The sequence below is a fragment of the Psittacula echo genome (genome assembly GCF_963264785.1).
Source record: "Psittacula echo genome assembly, chromosome: 3".
NCBI classification, from domain to species: Eukaryota; Metazoa; Chordata; class Aves; order Psittaciformes; family Psittacidae; genus Psittacula; species Psittacula echo.
The window spans coordinates 56,830,749-56,851,535 of NC_137736.1; the positions used below are offsets into that span (position 1 = coordinate 56,830,749).

Below are 20,787 nucleotides of genomic sequence, written 5' to 3' on the forward strand. Positions count from 1 at the left end.
CTGCCTGGATGGAAGTGTTCCTGTGTAACCTGCTCTAGGTGGTCCTGCCTCAGCAGAGGGGTTGGACCATATGATCTCCAGCGGTCCCTTCCAACCGTAACGATTCTGTGATCTTTGCTGCCTTCTACATATGGATCAAATATTGATAAAGTCTTAAAAAAAAAAAAACCAAGCAAACCAACAAACAAACCAAAAACAGAAGGAAGAATAGGGTTTAGTTAAACTGCACCAGATCACTAAGTAATTTGATTGCAGAGATTATGATAGTAACTTGGGTTCTCTTCTCAATATTCTGCTCCAGTTCTCTGTCTCTCTAAAACAATGAATATTCTCTTCGTTTCAGGTGAGCAACTGAACCTGAAATCATAGCAGCCCAATTCTTGAGTCATGTCAGGTTTCACATTGACTTTAAAAGACTGTAAAAGCGAATGTCAAATAGATCAGTTCTTAAAATATCAAATGACTGTATGATACCAAGTGGGCAGGCAAATCAAATCCTGATGAAGGATCTCGGGAATTCAGCTGGATGTCACTCATGTGAGAATGCATCTTGTGCTGCAACATGCAATGCAAGATTTTAAATCAGAAGCACAGACTTGAGAATAAAAATTAAGCCTTCAATCTTAGTTCTCAGTCTCTTGACTGAAAGGCTTGCTTCTTGAATCTCAGTTGTACTGTCACCAAGGCTTTGCATAAACTGCTTAGACATTAAGTTCTTAGCAGGCTCAATCATAAGTATCTTTGAGGCTATTTGTCATAATAACTGTAGTTTTTTAACACATGTGCTTGAAGAACATTTGTTGGATAACTCTTTGAGAAAGTCTGAGTGCAGCTTCTTTCTCTCCAGTCTCCATTATTTCCACACTATGCTTTTAAAAGAAATTATCCTCTGTATTTGACTCTGATTGATTAATGGCTTACACTTACAAAATGTTGTTCTAGTCTCATGTTAGCATGTATCTCAACTCCTGTTGCTATGTTGAGGAAATAAATATCAACACTATAAATCTTAAAAACTGTTAAAACTGTAAGATTAAATGATAGCATTTTTCTTAACAGGAAGCTTGAAGTATGTGGAACACTGAGAGTCAAGTGGAATAAGTAGATCATTGCCAAACCTTACTTAGAATTTGACCCAACAAAAAAGGAAACTGGTAGAAAATGTCACCTGGGAAAGTTCTGCAACCTGTACTGAAAATGAAGGTGGATGAACTCTTCTTGTGCTGGTTGAGTCAGCCTGGAACTCAGATGACACTAAAGGACTGCTTGAGAAGAATCAAGAATGAGGAAAAAACAGAGATTGGTAGTGGAGATTCGGGAAATGGTAAAAATGAGAGGTTTGCTAATAAAAATTCCAGTTCCAAGCAATGCATATTTGGAGATACTAGATTACCTTTGATGTCTTTCAGTCCTCCTCAAGTTTCTAATACTCTTCCATTGGCAACTCCAGCCAACCCAAGGAACACCTCTAATGTTAGAACAACACGTCGATCCTCAGGAAACAGAGTAGTAAGTTTGTTTCTTTCTTACTAGACCTATTTGTTTAAATGGAAGTGAAGTTTGTGTTTGTAGTATTGGCAAGTCATGCAAGTAATTAGTTTCTCCACAGGAGGTGCCCGGAGCAGAATGAAGCAGCAGCATTGAACACAAAATGTCAATGTTTGTGTGTCATTAGGGCTAAAGGCTAGATGGTCGAAGCTTCCGAAAGACTCTCTGGCTCCTTGCAGCTCTGTTGCTTTTTATGAGTGCCTGACACAAAATGAAAAATGAGACACAAAAAGAAAAATGCCTTTTTTTTTTTTCCCTCTATTTCCATTTTTTTTTCTATCAAGAGCAATATTGTCTTTGTTCTTTAAAACTGAAGAGTGGAAGGCATCTTAAAAATTCCATATCCAGTACATCTGGTTGGATTTGTTATATCTACCCAGGTTTTCAGCTATAATTTCAAACATAATGCAATACTGAGCTGTGTTGCAACTAATTTACATGTTATGTTTGCTTCAGTGTTTGCAGCATAGGTAAGGAAAAGTCAGAACATGTGATTCCTGCTTTCCAAAGTATTGCCTCTCCTATGCAATAAGGTTATGTCATTTCTTAGTGGGTGTGAACAAACTGGAAGACTGTGGACAAACTGGAAGAAGGTGGAAAAGCTGGAAATAGTCTTGTAATTAAAAAGTAGCTTTCAATAATGTCCTTGTGTCCACTGAGCTGTGCCCAGTATGGGAAAGGACCCATATTTAGAGTTGAAGAAAGAGAAATAGTTGTAAAAGACAAAATTTGGATAGATGGGTCAGATAGCCACGATTAACCAGATGTCATTTATGAAATACATATCACACTTTATATTAAAATAAAAATTATCATTCTATCAGATGTGGTAGTTTACAAAGGCTATTTAGTCTACTAAATAGATCCCAGTTGCTAGATACCTCTTGTTTAACTTTTGCCAGAGGTAACTCAAAGCAAGTGTTGATGGTTCAGATGCCACACTTTAAATAACAAACTCTTCCACTGTTAAATGAGGCCCTTTCACTGTTAAATGCAGTCTAATGGTGGATAAATGTAAGTCCCTGTGTTTCGTTGCAGAGTTATTTTTATAACATACTGCCTTGACTGCAAATATTCCTTTGTTTAATGATACCAGGCACTATTGTTGGTACAAGACTCAAATTTGGCTCCACTGAATCTGCATACTAACAAAGTAATTGTTTTCGTACTGCATGGTACTCTCAGTGCTTCCTTTCTAAGGAACAATGCCCTCTATTCAAGAATGACGCCCCTGCCCCCAACCTGAGATTTATGTTGTTTAAACTTGCAGTTCAGTTCAATCTAATTTCTAGCCCTTTTTACAAGTTATAACTTGTAAAACTAAAACTGGATAGAGAATTATGTGGTCACTGACAAAACTCAGCATTGCGTATAGGATCTGCGTTATATCAAAAGAGTTAAGAGGAAAGCTGTTTCTGCTGTAGGGCTATAAGTTCATATAATTTAATAACACTGCTAAGTGGTCATCTCTCCCAATCCCTTTACATATGTTGGTATCTAACTAGTACACTGGCCAAACCTCCTGGTATCCCAGGGATCCCTGTTTAGGTTGGTGAGGGTAGAGGTTAGAGCTGAGGATGTTTAACAGTATCGGTTGCTTCTTATTTGTTATTGGTGTGTGTTGAATGTATATACTTAACCTTTTGACTTGCAGGAATAACAACATGACTACTGTTTTGCACTAAAACATTTAATCTGAAGTGTTGTTGTCTTTGTAAATATGAATTTTCAAATCTAGTTTGACAACTTGAAGTTCTCACTTTTTACTTTCAAGACATCACACTTCCAGTCTGTAATTTGTCTAGATTGACTTTATACTAATAGGGACTTGTATTTTATGTGTAATCGCTAGCCAGACAGCAGGGCATAACATTTGATTTACTTATTTCTTTACTTTGTTCCTATCATTGTGTTCCCTGTTCTAGTGAAATGCAGAAAGTTAGCAGATGCTCAGTTTATTTGTTTGTTGGATAAAAGGAAGCAAAGGGAGAGCTTCCATTAAAAGCCTCTGTTACTTGATGTACTTAATTGCGAACTCATGTACTGTATTTCGTGTTGTGTATCTTGGCTGGTCGCCTTAAGTAGATTTTGCAAAAAGAACTGGAAGAGATTAATGAAGAGAACATTCTTAATTGGAATTGTCTGTATTGTGCTGAGAGAGCACCTAAAGGGTTAGGCTATTGTTTGGTTGGGGTTTTTTCCAAGGAGTTGGGCAGGGAGAAGTTGCCAAGCAATCAGAAATTTATTTATGGCTTTATTATTCAGCTAAACTGAAGCTTCATCCAAAAGTTTCTAATCTTTAAGGAAGTGTAAATTACATTTGGAGCAGGCTTCAACACTTAAGATCTTAAGATACCACCAAGAGTTGCATAATTGCATGTTCTGCCATGACAGTGTGTTTTCTCATAGAAAGCAAAATATACCCGTTCTCATACATCCAGAAACTACCCACTGCAGTGTAAAAAGTAATGCAGCTGGTTTTGTGCACTTAATCATGGTTCACAGATCAAACCACAGTGGTTTTACGCACTTCATTTGACTTTGAGGTCCTCATGTAATTTCTGTAAAATGGAAGAAAATATTTCAGATAGCTTTATAAAAAAAAAAACCAAACAAACAAAAAAAACCCAAAACCCCAAAAAACCTCCCCAAACAATAGACAAACCCCCCCAACACAAAAAAAAAAAAAAAAAACCAAAAAAAACCAAAAACAAGCAAACAAACAAAAAGAACCCAAACCAAACAAAAAACCCAACTTGTACTGTGGGTTTAGGGTCCAGTAATACCTGTGTAAATTCTAAATAGCAGCCACAGAAAATGGTAGAAGTTAATGTGTTCAACTCTGTGTGCCTGAGGGTGATATTAGGAGTGGTGATATTTTTACATACAGCTATAAAGAGCTGGAGAATTATTTCTTTTAGGACTATATAAGTCAACTTTGGCATCTTTTTTATTTAATCTTTTCTTACTGTATACAGGAATTCTTATAATACAGTGTACTAGCAGTAAACTCATTTTGACAGGATACATTTTCATTATTACTGAGATGAATCACTACATTTGATTATGGATAAGGTTGTTGTACACTTATTCCTGTTTCTTAAAATGGTCCTGCAAATTTTTTGAAGGACACAACACAATAAAGCTGATAACAGAAAGCTGCCATCCTCTGGCTTACCAAGTAGTAAGTATGAATGTGCAGGAAACCACATTTTCATGCTTCAGGTTTCTCTACTTGTCAGAAAAACATGTTTTGCAGAATGGGAAGCGTTCTTGGAAGACTAATCTTGAAACGAATCAGATATTTAATCTTTAACACCTTAAACAGTAGCTTATGAGCAAAACAAGTTGGTGTTCTGATGGCAATTGTTAAACAGCATTAAAAGTACTGCAGCAGACAGCTATTGTATTTAAGGAGATCTTTTCCTCTTTTTCAGAGGTTAGGTTGTAATTAAAGTTTGAGGCTTATGTTTTTCTGCAAAATTCAGAAGTTGCCACATGGTTTTGGCTGAAACACTAACGTCTTGTCAGAGGAGAATTTGCTGTCTTTCAACATAGTTGAAGCCACTCTCCACTGATTAGCAAGTCCAAAGTAATTTGAATCAGATAATGAAAGAACCTACGTGGTCTTTATGTTAAAGATGAACAAAAAGAAGGTGCTTCAAACAGGAATTTGTTCATTTGGACAGAGCATTTAAAGCCAAGTTCTGGAAAAACACAACTTCAGAATAAACTGTTGGCTTAATCCACACATACATTTTGAAATCTAGACAAAACTCTACCATGAAGACTTCATCTTATAGTGCAAGTGAAAACAAAACAGTGTTTATTTAGGGCTGTAGGTTTAGGGTTTTTTTCCTCTAGAGGAGGTACTTCGCTTCACTTTCATGGTGTTGCTCACAGCGAGGTTGGTGTCTGACTGCATCCATTGTACAAACACTGTAATTGCAAAGTTCTGGTCATCTTTGTTATGCAATGTGAAAGGCTTGCGAGCACTTGGCATTCTGCAAGTAGGCTTGTGATTTGTATGCACTAGATGTGTTAAAATAACAGAAAATCAGAGGCTTAGGAAAATCTCAACATTTAACTCTTTAATATTTTATGAATATATTGTTGTAAAGAAAGGACATTCTAGAGCTGTAACTTTCAAGCTTGAAGAATAGCTTTCTTCTAACCCTTAACACTACTGTACATGGATTTAACAGTGTTTCTGGCACTCTAGATTATCTTAAACATACGGGGTATACACAGTTGTACACTGTTCATCACCTTGTCAGAAATACCAGGCCTTAAGGCCTAAAAGGTGCCGCAGGCAAGATGTTTAATCCTAACCAGCTGGTGTGCAAGGCATCTGGGGAAACAATTCACAGAATTCCCTATGGGCATTTCAGGGGGTGGTGCTGCTGCAGGGAGAATGTGATATGATCTGAAATGCTTCAAAGTTGTTTTCCGTTTCTCTTCAGGGTCAACCTTTGATATAAAGGTACTTCTCAGATTGATTTCTGTATATCCTTGGCTTGATAAGCATACTGTTCCTGCTTGTTATCCCCTGACAATTAATTAAAGCTCATTGTCCCATATTTCTATAATTTGATTTTTTTTTTACTAGTTTCCTATATTGCTGCATAGCTTTATTCATCACTACATTCTTGCCAAATTTTTGTTACTTTTAGTTGATTCAAATGAAGTGGTACTATTAGAATCTATTTTAGTTTAAAGGGAGGCTAGAATGAAACCTGTTAACATGGACAGAAGTTTGAGCATAATAATAACAGTTCCTTTTTGTAACAAGTAAGTTCTGAGGACTTGAGTTAAAGGGTAGCTAGGCTTATACCTCATCCATTAAACTGGTATGGAATGCCATCTGCATGTTCTGCAGGTGTACTGTAAGGTACGTTTTTGGGGGGGGGACTGCAAGGAGGGAAAATATGTTCATAAATCATCAGAAAAGTAAGAAGGAATGACCGTTTAAATACTGCCAGCTTTTCACTTCAGTGGTTATCAAGCTTTGATGTTGGTCTTGACATTTCAAGTGTGTAGTCTTGTATGTTGTCTGTGTCTGGATTCCTACCTTGTATACATTAATAGTAAAAGCAATGTTAACTAAGTCTGGGTTACATAAGCAGTATGAGCATTTTTCTGCACTCCAGGTTATACTGTGAAGGGCTGAGTGTGGTCTAGCACATACACTCCCTAACAGTGTGTTATGCAAAGCTAGTGTTAATAGTGCCGTGTTCCATCACTAACTGGGGAGGATGGTGAACTTGGCTTCCAACTCAAGCCCATGGCTTAAAGGCAGACTGTAAATAACCTGGTATCAAACTGATGTACTTTAATGATGATAACAAGGTATTATGACAGATGTCAGCACTACTGTGTTCACAATAAAACTCCTTCTATGATGCCAGCAAAGGAAGGGCAACAGAAGTTCATAGTAAGGTCTGGAAGAGTGCAGCTATAGGTTTCCCTAGAAAATCATTATTAGTTTCAAGTGTAGTGAAATAACAGTAGTCAGCATAAGCAACAGTGGTAGTACATTTCGTTGTTAAGCTTTGCTGTACTGAATAGCTTGGAACAAAAGAATCTTTATGCTGATCAGAGAACCAGCTATTCATTTTCTGTATAAATGAGACTGAAAGTTATTCATTGTTGTAGCTTTTTGGTAGTGCTCCTTATTCTAATGGCATCTTATGCCCTGGGATATAAATGTTACACTTTTCTTAGTAGTAGTAGTATCAATTCTGTTTGCACATTGTGCTTTGTTAGAAGAAACAGTGATCTTTTGTCCTCTTTCAAAGTGGCAGTTGCACTTGAAACTCATAAGTATTTCTTATCATTACACCCAGTCTTGAGAGGTTTGGGCATTTCTAGTGCTGAAAAACTGAATTCAGAATTATATGTAGTTTTCTTCAAATTTAAATTTCACCTGAATCCTGCAAATTCAAATATTTGGATAAAATTTATTAATCATAGGCACTCCTTACTGTGTAACTCAAAAGCAAACAAAAAAAAAGTTCATAGCTGTATGAGATCATTACTTCCAATTTCTTCTCTCTGCTCAATCTTTCAAAGTATTTAAGCTTAATTATAGATTTACATCAGTCATTTAAGCAGTTCATTCTTTTAACAGGTGGTCAGTCTGGGAGGAAATTAGATATTGATATAGAGGAGGCAGCTCTCTTTATTCCCTTCAGTGATGCTTGAGAACCCATCGTGTATTTTTTAGAACCTCTCCATCTGCTCTACACTTACTCTGCCAGCAAGAAATGCACTTGAGGCCAGACGTATGTATGGGTGTACTTCAGTACAAAACCATTGATGCAGATCATCCAGTGAACTAGTTTGTCCACTGAAAGACCCAGTCAATGACTGCACAAAATTTTTCAGCAAGCAATGTTACAAGAAAAATCTACAAAATACAAATGATAATATCCTGTGGCCGAGTCTCGGAAGTTTGGATGCTTTGCACATACAACTGTTTTGAAAAACTGAATGAAAGGCAACTTAAGTAGTTGCATTGATTTGAGAATACATACCTCTAAGTTGTCTTATTACTAAAGTCTTATCTCTTCATATGTAGTAGTTGCTCCTTTAGTTATCATACTGGATGCTAAAGTTCAATCAGTTACCAGTGACCAGGTGCTTTGCTTTGCCTTCTTCCTTTGCATTGTCCTTTACCACTATACCCTGTTTGCAAGTTTGGAAGTACATGACTTTTCATTTAGCTTTGTAGAAACCAGTATAGTTTCTGTTGCCTGTCCAGTTCCTGTATAAGTAATGATTTCACACTGATACATGATCAATGCAGTCATATTAGTTCAAGAGTCTCTATAGAAGTTCTACCAGAAATCCCACTATTGGTTGGTAAATTGCGATTTGTGATCTTACTGACTTGTAGAATAGGTCTGTATCGTAAACTTCCCAATTTGTTGGTTTTGCTTTAAGATCTTCGGGGAGGGAAATCTCAAGTGAAAGTATAACCAAGAAGCTGACCTGCAGCTGTCATGGTCTGAAAATTATTATCTTGTGATTTCAGGGACTAAATTACATGTTGTGTTAGCCTGTGATTCTGGAATTAAAGTAGCAGTTGTGCTTTCATATACCAATCATTCTAGCTTTGGAAATAATGACATTCCAAGATATAAACGTGGTTTTGAAAGAATTGAGAATTCAGTTCATGTCAAACTGATGGAAGTACTGAACATCTGGTGTAACGTTTAAGTAAGTTGCTGGACAGTTATAAAACATTGCCATTTGTGTTCTTTATACCAGATTACTCTGTCAACTTCTAAATTAAGGTGACAAAAGGTAAATAATAGGAATCTAGAAATGATTAAATATCAAAAATGGCCTGTGTGACTTTTCAAAGTTATGTAATATTAGGCTTATAAAAACTACTGTCTCCTGTAGGAAAATCTCAGTGGCGTTCTGAATCTGCCTGAACTGATTTTTCATTGCAATCTATTCTGCTATTTAGAGTCTTTGTTTGGTAAAGTTGCAAATGTCTATGTTGTGGATTGCAGCTTCCTCTGTGCCTAGTATCTGTAGCATCACGGTTCATCTCAAATGTAAAAACCCAACATCTTATTAGACCAAGTGTGACTTTCATTTGTATAATCCATGCTAGATATTTTGCTTGTGCCTCACTCCATTTAATAGCCACCTCAGCAGCATCAATTTGGGTGTACCTGGTTTTTATGATCTGATGGATAAGGTCATCTGAAGATCATGAATAGTAAATAGGCTCTATCTGCAGAACACCATTCCAACATCCTGTTTCCATTAAATCTCTGTTCATGCTATACACAAGTGAATAAAATGTAAACTGATAATGTTTTCCTAGGATGGCAGAGAATGTGAGAATTGTTCTGAAAGGAATATAAGCCATCCATTAACTGTCAGGCTTTTGGTTTTATAGTATCTAGTGTTGATGCTTGCTAAAGTTAGTCTGCCAGGTGCAGTTAGCAATCTAAAAAGGCCCATGCTATGTCTTTGGAGTCCAGGAAGTGTAATCATAGCAAGGTGACATGTATCTTCTCTTGTTTATAATCTGATAACAGGCCATGGTGTACTTACACAGCATTCTTTTGGTAATAAGCAGAGAATCTGATCAGACTATGCTTCCTGGGCTACCAACATGACCATATATATCACATCTAACTGGTGTCTTTTTATTCACTGTCTTGCTCCCTAAAAATTCTGGCTTCTTCCATCCTGGGCTGCATCAAAAGGAGCGTGACCAGCAGGTCGAAGGAGGTGATCTTGCCCCTCTACTCTGCTCTCGTGAGACCTCACTTGGAGTATTGTGTGCAGTTCTGGTGTCCTCAACATAAAAAGGACATGGAACTATTGGAACAAGTCCAGAGGAGGGCCACGAGGATGATCAGGGGACTGGAGCACCTCCTGTATGAAGACAGGCTGAGAAAGTTGGGGCTGTTCAGCCTGGAGAAGAGAAGGCTGCGTGGAGACCTCATAGCAGTCTTCCAGTATCTGAAGGGGGCCTACAAGGATGCTGGGGAGGGACTATTCATCAGGGACTGTAGTGACAGGACAAGGGGTAATAGGTTAAAACTTAAACAGGGGAAGTTTAGATTGGATATAAGGAAGAAATTCTTTACTGAGAGGGTGGTGAGGCACTGGAATGGGTTGCCCAGGGAGGCTGTGAATGCTCCATCCTTGGTGGTGTTCAAGGCCAGGTTGGATGAGGCCTTGGGTGACATGGTTTAGTGTGAGGTGTCCCTGCCCATGGCAGGGGGGTTGGAACTAGATGATCTTAAGGTCCTTTCCAACCCTAACTATTCTATGATTCTATGATCAACTGTGGAAAGGAGCTCCAGGCATTGCTGTGTCTAATCCAAGAGTACTGGCATGCACATGCCAGACTTCCATGTTTTTTCATTGCCTGCATGTTCTATGGGGGAGGCATTGCATCCTCCAGTTAAAAAAAAAAAAAAAAAGAGAAAAATTCATATAGGCCCAAATTTTCGTGAACTTCTTTCCAAGACCAAAGGATCAGTTTCTTCCTGTGAGGGTAGATTTGTTAACTACAGTGACAACATCTGGCAGTTCCTCAGTCAGTAACTTTAAATCGGTTTGGGTAGCTAGTAGCCTGGTATGAGCATAACAACTTGATTCCTTGTGTGATCTCGACACTGTAGACTCCCTTGGGTTTTGTCAGTTTTACTGCTGAAAAGGGGTGACTCTCCATGGATGGATAGTAGTATTTTGTTATCCAGCTCACAAGTGCATTGTTCTCTTGCTCTCTTCCCATACAGAGCAGTTAGAAATGGGAAGTTAACAGCAAGAAGCAAGTTGGGTGTCTAAAGAAGTGGGGAAAATGATCATTTGGAATCCTATTAAATCCCTGTCCTTATCCATCAGGATAAGGAGAGATAGGTTTCAACTGTATGCTTCCTTATTTCAGGATAGCCATGGGGTTTGGGAAATTAAAATAAAAATCAATATTTGTGAATTCAGTATTAAAAAATTGGTATCGGTGGGTTTCCCCCTTACTCCCAAGTGCATCACATTGACAGTAGATGTTAATATTCTTGATTGCATAGGCAGTTATATGGATAAAACAATTTTCTTTGCTACTTCCCATTTATTCTTCTCTTTTCCTATTCTTTAGACAGTTCAAGTTTTACAGTACCTGCTCTACTAAAATCCAAGGTCAGTAAATCATGCTTTGTACTGTAGTCTCCTAAGAGCAGAATGCTTTATTTATGCCATAATAGTGGAAAATAACATGCTTGGACAAATGAGACTTTAGTCCATTGCTATAAAGAGGTTTTCCCCTGCAAGGGCCTTTTTGAAGACTTGAGAGAGAGTTTTGGAATTCTTTCCAAAGAGAAGCACTAACATTTTTCATTCGTTTATTTATATCATGTCAACACTGGGCATTGCTATATATAGTGTTAAGCAGAAAGGTACTGCAGGTGCTACCAAGCCTGACTAAGTTGTGCTTTCTCACTTCATCAATCATAAGTGAAATCTGACTGAGATGGACATTACCTTCTAATCTTTCTCCTCAGTTTTTACTCAGTACGTTGAGATCCACAGCCTACTACTACTGGTCTGCAGTAATAAATTAAAGATCTGCAGGCTAATGTAAATAATGCATCTACTTAGCAAGCATTTGTTTTAGTGAAGTGCAATGTCACTTGCATCTAATGCAATGCATTTTGCAGAAATTGGGTTATGTTTGTTAGAAGTTCAGTCTGAATGTGGACCTTTGATCTAAGGAATTAGGAATCAATTAATTATTAAACACCTAATATTTATGCAAATTGTGAAGCACCTCTAGTTCCAGCATCTTCCAGTATATCAAAGGCCAGGTATGGACTACCTGGCCTAGGAATAACTCTTAATTTTATTAAATAATGTTGATAGTGTAGTCCACAATATTTTGTGAAGACTTGGGGGGGGAGGGGGAGAGAAGAACCCAGCATTTCAGGAGTTTTGTTTGGTTGTTTTCTTTGCCTAGCAAAGAACTATTGCTTTCATTTGTCTGCCTTTGAGTATATTTATATAATCTTTCTTTGCTGCCTCATAGTAGCTATGTCTTATCAAGCATGGTTAGCTGCTTGACTTACATATATTCCTGGACTATTTGCTTCTATAAGTAATGCATTTTTTCCACATTAAACATCTGAAATGTACCTTTAGTACTAAGTTAGTCATGCTGTTTCATCTTTTTTTCTTTATTGAGAAAGATGCTACTTGCCTTACTTATCTTCTCCTAACTGCTCCGTTCTGCCCCTCACTAATCAGTTACTTTTGGGAAGGGGTACACTAGTTGCGTAACCGTTTACACTGGCTGCTGTGGAGATCTGACAGTTCTTTTTCCACAGTTAACCCAGGAGCCACTCTAGTTTCTATAGCATTGCAGGCTGAGGGATTCTGTTTGGTTACAAGCTTGCCACTGGGCTTGCTTTCATTCAGCCTTACTTAAACTGTCTCCAAAGGGCAAACATGCTTTCTGTCATCTTGGTTCACATGTTAGTGGGTTGAAGACTGGACCCCAGCAGCTAAAGGTTTTGTATGGCTGAATACATCTCACTACATATTTAAGTTATTTTCTTGGAAGCTTTCTGTAATACTGGGATGCTTTTTTTTCTCCCAAAGACTTGACGTTAGTTCTCCATAATCTCTTAAGACTTTACTGACAGTACATGCTTCTGACAAGAAATTACATTTTTGTAAGCAAATGCTTAAGGGTTTTTTGGATATTCTTTAGGTTTCTATTTCCTCCACATTACCCAAAATATTAGTGAATTAGCTCATCTTTGTCTTGCTTGAATATTTTTTTGTGTTATGTTACTTTTGTGTATGTTCAGATCTCTGTTAAAATGGTAAACTCTTTAGCTACAGTCCCTTGAGTCAGATCCATTCATAGTGTTTATCTTTAGCTTTGGAAGGAAGCTCTGAGCGTGCATCTTTCCCTCTGTTTGTTTAGCTAATAATAAGCTGCCAGGATACTTGAACAGCTTCATGGCTGGCATCCAGCCCTTCACCCAGAAAAGGATTTTGCCTTAGCTTTCACTGGAGAGAATTAAGATTTAGAATAAATGTAACATTATATCTGAACCCTCCTAGTTCAAGCTGGGTGGAAGCTGACTTTCCTCTTCTCCTGCACATAATTTATGACTGAAAAGGTTAAATCAGATTTTATGGGGGTTCCTGACCACATTGCTTTATAAATGCTCAGTCTCCTTAAATGTGGCAATACAAAACCATTTTCTGTTCAGATGGTGAAACGGAGGTGATTAATAGCTGCCAGTGTACTTACCTCTCACATTGTAGAGCAGCTAAATGCTTAATTGCATGTGGATTCTTCATAAATTGCAACCTGTGAAATTTTGACAACTATACTATGTGCAGGTATGTAAACAACCACTAGGTTTGAAACCAGACTAGTGACAATAGTGCTAAAACAATATTAGGCTATGGGACTGACTTAACATCTACCTCAGGCAGCGAAGTAATATCATGACAATGAAACACAGAATATTCAAAATACTTAATATGCTGATCAAGTTATGATGGACCCTGAGCTCCATCTGAAAAAAGGAGGGAAATCTGTAGCTGTTTCCAAAATTGAGTTCAGAACACTGATTTCTTACTAAGGCTTCTTCAGCAGGTTCAGGTAAACTGGAACTCCAGTCTTTTAGATTAGCTCTGCATGTGGCAGTCAGTCATCTTTATGACATACTACAAACACCTCAAACAAGACTCTGACTGTAGTAGTGAATGGGAGTGCATCACCTGGTGAAAAGGGGTGAAATAGAAAGCAATTTAGGTGAGAAAATACCTTTCCTTATTTTAAGCAAGGCCTGTTTTGCTTAACCTGAAATGCAGTCTGCCTTGCAATACAACCTTCTTGACCTTCCTCCCCAAACCAAACATCTTGGTCTGGAATGGTTATCTGTTGCCAGAGTAGGATTCTTCTCCTACTCTAACACCCCAGTCCTTCATCTCAAGTTCCAGGCAGGGTGCTGTTTTGTGCTGTGCGCCTAGCTCCCCACTGACTTCCCTGTGTCCTAAGGGTTATCACAGGTTAGTTGATTCGATCTTCCTAAAAGACAGTGAGTGACTGCCAGTTTTGTTTACTGCAGTTTGATAGCCAACCACAACATGTATGACTCTTACCCTGTCAATTCCCTTTTTGTTCTCCTGCTTCCGAAAGAAATAAATATCTTCATAACAAGTCACAGTAAAGAAGCAGGAGGAGGAGAGGGGAGCTGGATACAAAATTAAAAAAAAAAAAAAAAAAACAAAAAAAAAACAAAAAAAACAGGCTTCTAATTGTCATTTACTTTCTAACTGTGTCATAAACTAAACAGGATTCAATTAAGACATCTCATGTTTCACTAATACTTTTTCATAGTTTCCTTTTCTTCTTAGTCATACGAGGATATTAACTGTGGGGTTTAATATACACTTATGTGACAAAATGGGGTTATGAATGGATGAATAGGGCTAAAGATTATAGACAGCACAGCATGGGGTAAAATAATGCTGTCGACTAAGAGATCTTGAACATAGTGGTGAAGGAGTTGTTTTTAGTGTTTCTTGGGCTGTGTACATTTCTGTGTAATCAAGAAAATGGCCTATTTAAAGCATGAGGGATGAAAACAAGACTGGCCAGATCTTTCCTTTCATGCTACTAGTAACTAAACTTGTGCATGAACAAGGTACAGATAATAAATAGGCAACATACCAATATCTTAAAGAATTTTGGGGTGTTAAGTGTTCATAGCTTGAACTGGAATAGCAAGAGTTGCTGTACTCTTAGCTGTACTGGTGATATTTGTAAACAAACTTTATAAAAATAGCAACTTTTCCTAAAGACTGCTATGGTAAAGCTATACTCATATAAAATGTGAAAACTTCATCAGTTATCTATTAATATAACCTAAAACTGTATAGGAGAAAGGATAGAAGGTCACTTTAATTTCCACAAAAGCTTATCAGATTTCTGTTTCTGTGAAGAATATCACTGTGGAATAAAACACGTCCCACCCCCAATAAAATGCATTTGAGATTCAGTAAACTGAAAATAAGAGTGGTAGCTGAGTCTAACTTTAGTGCTCCTGAAATGTGACAGGTATGCAGTCTAGTATATGGATGTACATGTCTATAAAACCCCTATTTAAGAAAAAAAAATAAAATAAAAAAATGCATCCTGTCAACCTTTTCCATATTTTGTTACACCATTGATATTTCTACTGCAGCTTTTCTGTAAAACATGATTTAAAGCAACATTTCGGTATGGTAACATTTGCCTCTTTTTCTGCTGCTGCTTTTCTGCCTTAGCATTTGAATGATTACTTTCTTGCAATACAGTAACTTAGATGTAGATGAATGTAAATATATATATATATTTCAATAAAGTATGTGAGCCACTCTGAAAGTCTGCAGCTTTTTCTATCGTTGCCTTCATTTTCCCAGTGTAAAAGGCTTCCTGTTAAATGACTGAAGCTTCTAAAAGGGATTTAATTGCTGTGTAATAAGCCTTATCCTTTGGTGAGGTACTTCACTGAAGCTAGACAGTGAGTGTTTTGTGACAGAAGGAAAAGCTGAGGGGGATGGGAGGAGGAGGAAGCTACAAAATGACCACGGCTGGCCTCTCTGCATTCCTGCAAGGCTTGCTTTTTTAAAATTGGAAGCTGCTTTTATAGATGCTTCTCCAAACAGGTTTTTTTCCATACTGTCCCATTTAGACTTTGGAATGCATGTGCGAAAGGGCAGGCCCCCAAAGTGACTTTCCAGTCTGTTTTTGTGATTCCAGCCAAGTTCCCTTTAATGTATGGAGCAGGCGAAGTTGAGCTGGCTCTCGTAATATCACGGAACTTGGGTGCAGCTGCTGCTTTAAGTGGCACTGTGATAATACAACAGCTCTGCTATTTACTGGGACTCAAGTGCCCATACTGGCACACAGAGACGTTATATGAAATCCGAAAGCATGAGGATAAAGGAGATTTCTTTGCGGCAAGATCCTGATCTAAGAAAGGAGTTGGCACTGCTAGCTCGAGGATGTGATTTTGTTTTACCTTCTAGATTCAAGAAAAGACTGAAAGCTTTTCAGCAGATCCAGGTTTGTCTTTCCATTCTTCCATAATTATTGTTGTCAGTTGTACCTTCACAACTATGCAAACTGCAGGAAATCCATAGAAGTTCTTCCTAAACTAGCAGGATTTCAATAGTCTGTTGCATATATGATGATTTCTTGTGTGTTTTGGAAGACTTTGCAGGTAGTTTTCTGCAAAGAAAAAGTGAGGAGACTTTACTGAAGCATATAGCATAACGTATGATGTTTGCACAGAGGCATATGCAGTGGGAAGTTGCTGCATTTAATGCTGTTAGACTTTTAAAGACTGCTTTCCTTAATCTGCATAATCATAAATCTGCATGCATTTCCCCAGGGGTTTTAATTTACCTTTTACTGAACCTGGGCAAATAAAATAAACTGAAATAGGCTGTAACTTTACTAACTCAAACATAGTATGTTAAAAGGTGCTTTCATGTTTGCACAATGATCCTGAATTCTTTAAGATTGTTTATTTTAGACTTATTTGGATGAGATTATTTGTTGCTACATGGCTCAGACATGTGCTTCTACTGTTTTGCAGCAATGAGTTAAATCCACCATTTTAAAGTGAGCTTATAATTGAGAATAGAAACATCTGAAATGTATAATTAGAAGGAAAATTATTTATACAGTAAATGCTCAAAGATATTTTCTTTTTGGGGGGGAAGTGTACAACTGTTATTGGAGAAACTGAACTTTGGTATTTCCTTGAACACATTGAACTTCAAGGCTTTTGCTGCTATGTTAAAGCACTTTGTCCTTACTTCACCCACACTCCTAATTTGTATGTTAAAGGTATTTAGCAGTGATGATGTCTGTGACTTTGTTTTTACCCTTTTTTAACTAAGGGAAGTTTAATTTTTATTCAACTGCTGAACTATCTTAGGATTTCTGGCTTTTAAAGTCATTCTAAATATAGCCTGCTACTTAATTTTGAATTCTGTGCACTAATGCCCCTTTTAGGTGACCTTCAAGAGAGGACCATAGAGCCCTATAGCCCTAAATCTGTGCTAGCCTTCTGTCTTCTGCATTATTTCAAATTTGCTTCAGCTTCAGAATATATTCCTTTGTGAATAGCAGAATGCAAGTTGTGACTGTATCATTTTGTGCCATTCAGCATAAACTTGTGAATGAAAGGATTTTATGACTGTACTTTTTGTGCTGAACTGGAGACAGAGAAGGCAACTTGTTGACTAGAGGCAGCAGGAGAATGAAATACTATCTTACTTACTCAAAAGTAGCAATATCAGTTAACATTTAGGCACCTCCGAGCATGAGGCAAGTTTTAGTCTAGTCATGGCATGGCGTTGTAGACAAACATACTATTACCTTGTGTGGTGCCCCTTAACTTGATCTGTGTCTTTCATGGAATGATAGTTGGACTGCTTGCGCTTTTACAGGGTTTTTTTAAGTTGAGCTAGAAAACATCCAATGTAGTATGCAGTACCTACAAGCAACTAAATACTTTAGACAAGTTGTTTTCTAACTTGTAGGGTTTTTTCTGTTTTAGTATGCTGCCGTCTATAAATTTACAGCACAGCCAATGAACAAATAGTTTTCATTTTTAACCAGGTTTGCACTTGTTGGGTAAATGGCAACTGTAGAAATGTATGTTAAACCACTTAATATTATTAAAGATAAAATTCTGTGGGCAAAACAGACTTTACAGGGACATAAAACTAAAATTTGATATTTGTCTTTGCTCAATGTGGTATAAAGTATTTTATCCACATTTCCTTTTTTAAATGGTACTTCAGCTTCATGATTTTAAGGAGACCTTTTTGAAAGTACCTTAAAAAAATAAAACATGAATTCTCATAACTGTTGGTACAGAAGATGGACATACTTTACCTGACACTTCATGTCCATGTTAGTTTGAGCTTGTCACTGTAGGTTAGGTTCATTATGCATCATCTGCGTAATCATTGAAGAAATCTCACATTGATATTAAAGACTGCTTAGTAGAAAGATTAAAATACAGGCTGCTTTTGTAGAATACCTTGAAAACTTTTTCTCATTTGAATTGATAAGCTTCATTGCCATTGGAGCTTACAACTTCACATACCACTGTAATACTGGCTTTCAGACAGAACAGTTTATGAATATGATGCAAAATTGGAATGCTAAAATCAAGCAGAAATGGAAGGCAGTCTGGTTTTTTTTATACTTCTACACATAATTTTTCATATCCATGCAGTTTCTGTAACTTGTTAAACAAATGGCAGATTTGAGGTTTAGAGCTATTAAAGCTAGCCTCTTCAAATATAAAATGAGTAATGGTGGTGGATGGGGAGAACGTGTGCATCAACATCTGCTCTGAGATGGGTTGGAGGTACTGGATCTTGCATGGGTTCTAGGAATTCTAAGACAGTGGCTTTTTGCATAAAGCTATGGAAGCAGTCTGTATAGGCAATCCCCTGTGTTTTAGAATGGGTGGTCATCAGAGCATAGCAAATCAGGTTTCATGGAAATATTTAAATAGATGACCAGTACTGAGGCGTGTTGCTCTGGAAAGTGGCTGAACAGCCTGTTTCTCAGTGGTTGCATTTATTAATGAAAATGGCTAAGATTGCGCAAAGTAGGGCTTTCTGGATAGATCGGGTTTCCAAAAGATAAAACTATACACAACGGCTGAAATGTTCGCTATTACTCTGGGGGAACTGAAGTTTTTAATAGATGACTCTGCATAAAACTCAGTAGAACTTCAGTCTGTGTTCTCCTGATGTTGGTTACAAGACCAAGACTTTTTCCTAGGTAACAAGGCCTACAGAGTATAGTGAACTGGAGGTGCAGCACTTGAAGAGGCATTATGTCTATCTTGCTCATCAATTTCTTTGAAACTTTGGCTGAGAAGAAACTATCCCTATGTTAAATGTACTGGCAACTTAAAGGTGTGAACTGAAAGGCTTACTACCTGCTGAGGGCTGATTAGAGTGTTTTAGCCAACAGCTGGTGACATCCCTGCCTGCCAGAGCTGGAATATAAGCAGCATCATTACCCAGACTATGTGAGGAAAATATATGTGAAGTTGGAAACAAAATAGTAACAGAATAAAATACATCTGAGTATAGTGATATGCTCATACCCGTGTAACTCAGTGTTACATAGTAGGAAAATATCTATTTTTTTTGCTGCTTAGGAGCCTCATCACCTTATAAAACAGTTGAGTTCTAACTTTAAAACTAGACTTTTTTAAAGTCAAATAAATTTGTGCTGAATGTGATGATTTAAAAACAGGCAGGAAAAAAAGCAGGCATAAATCTTTAATCCTATGAATGTCAGTGCCAGAACTGAGTGCTAGTGTGTTTTTTGATGCATTTAATACCTCATACTTTTATCTGCTGTTACTACTTGGTGATTCGTGTAGTTGTATTTATCACACCTTGGGGTGGAAATGGAGAACTGCTAGTTCCATGACCACCTGTTAATGACACTAAGTGCTGTTTACACATGCTATTTATGTCAGCTCTATGAGAACTATTTCTTCAATTTCTGCAGTGCCTCACAAGATTGGCTTTCTTGCCGAGTGAAGTAAGCTTAGGCATTAGTGCTTCTTGATCACTTTTGCACTCCTCTGTTACCAAAATGCTGCATAAATGCTTGTGGTGTGTGCAAGAGAGCAACGAACACAAAGCCTTTAGGTGTTACTATGTGCTTGGCTGGTGTGTGGTTATACTGTAGTGCACTGATTCTTCCAGTCATTCAGATAACAATCCTATTTCTGAGGTAATAAAATTTTAAGAAGTTTAAGTGAGGCAGTTGGTTTTGCAGCTATAGTCACAGAAGTAGATTGTGTAACAGAAGCCTCTGGCAGGGCTGCTTTCCTATTAGCATTGATCTTCTAATTTAACGTCATTTGGAGACCTTTTAACACCACAGAGGGAGCACCCAATATCCATTTTTACATAAGCGTGTGCATGCCTGATGTCAGACTGTTTTTCTTGAAGAGCAAAATCCAAGTGTCTGCTGGAGCGGGAGCAGAGAGGAGAAAAAATATCTCATTCTGACTGTAGGTGATAGTTACACTTGATGGTAGTTTCTTGATATAATGCCAGTCTTCTGGAGCAGATGCCAACATTAAAGATAGAATGAAAATATATAAGCTGCCAGCTGAGGCTGGCTAGTTGAAAGATTTTCCATAAATGGTTCCTTGCTAATGGATTGCCAGGTCTTAAGCTCTAGCCTCTTAAAGGAGGCTCTAAGCAAACTCCACTTTTGCAATGGAGACTCCTGGTTCAAACTTAAAATGTGCTGGCTGCCCTGTGGTAGCAGCTTCTTTATTTATTACCAGCTTATGGCTGGTAATAAATTTATGCGAATGTGTACTGTTTCTGTATAAAAGCCGGTATGGTGCAAGTTTGTTACAGCTTACTTTACTTGCATGCATGATTTAAGATTCTAGATATCAGTTCTCTCTACAGCTATTTGACCCAGCAGTTTAGACATTGAAGAGTTTTGATTTCTTTTTCGCTTAGGATAAAAGTTTGACTAGCCTTTTCTCCATTTTTAAAGTACTTCCCATACCTTTGTTATCACTAATGCTACTAATAGTAGATGCTGTATGACTGTTGATGGTGGCACTTTGTATGCTAGAAAGCCTGAAACAGTTTGGCATATCTTCATACAAAATATCCTTCAGTTTTTAC

The 20,787-nt window shown here is 37.6% G+C and overlaps 1 protein-coding gene across 1 annotated transcript in view; it reads left to right on the forward strand.

Moving 5' to 3' along the window:
• Positions 1-1,161: 1,161 nt before the first annotated feature.
• PPP2R3B (protein phosphatase 2 regulatory subunit B''beta) overlaps positions 1,162-20,787 on the forward strand; it is a gene marked incomplete at its 5' end in the record, with an annotated part of 46,483 nt that continues 26,857 nt past the window's right edge. The window contains one exon of the mRNA XM_080612628.1: positions 1,162-1,509. Within this exon, the coding sequence (XP_080468754.1) occupies positions 1,162-1,509 (348 nt within the window). The remainder of the gene's footprint in view (positions 1,510-20,787) is intronic.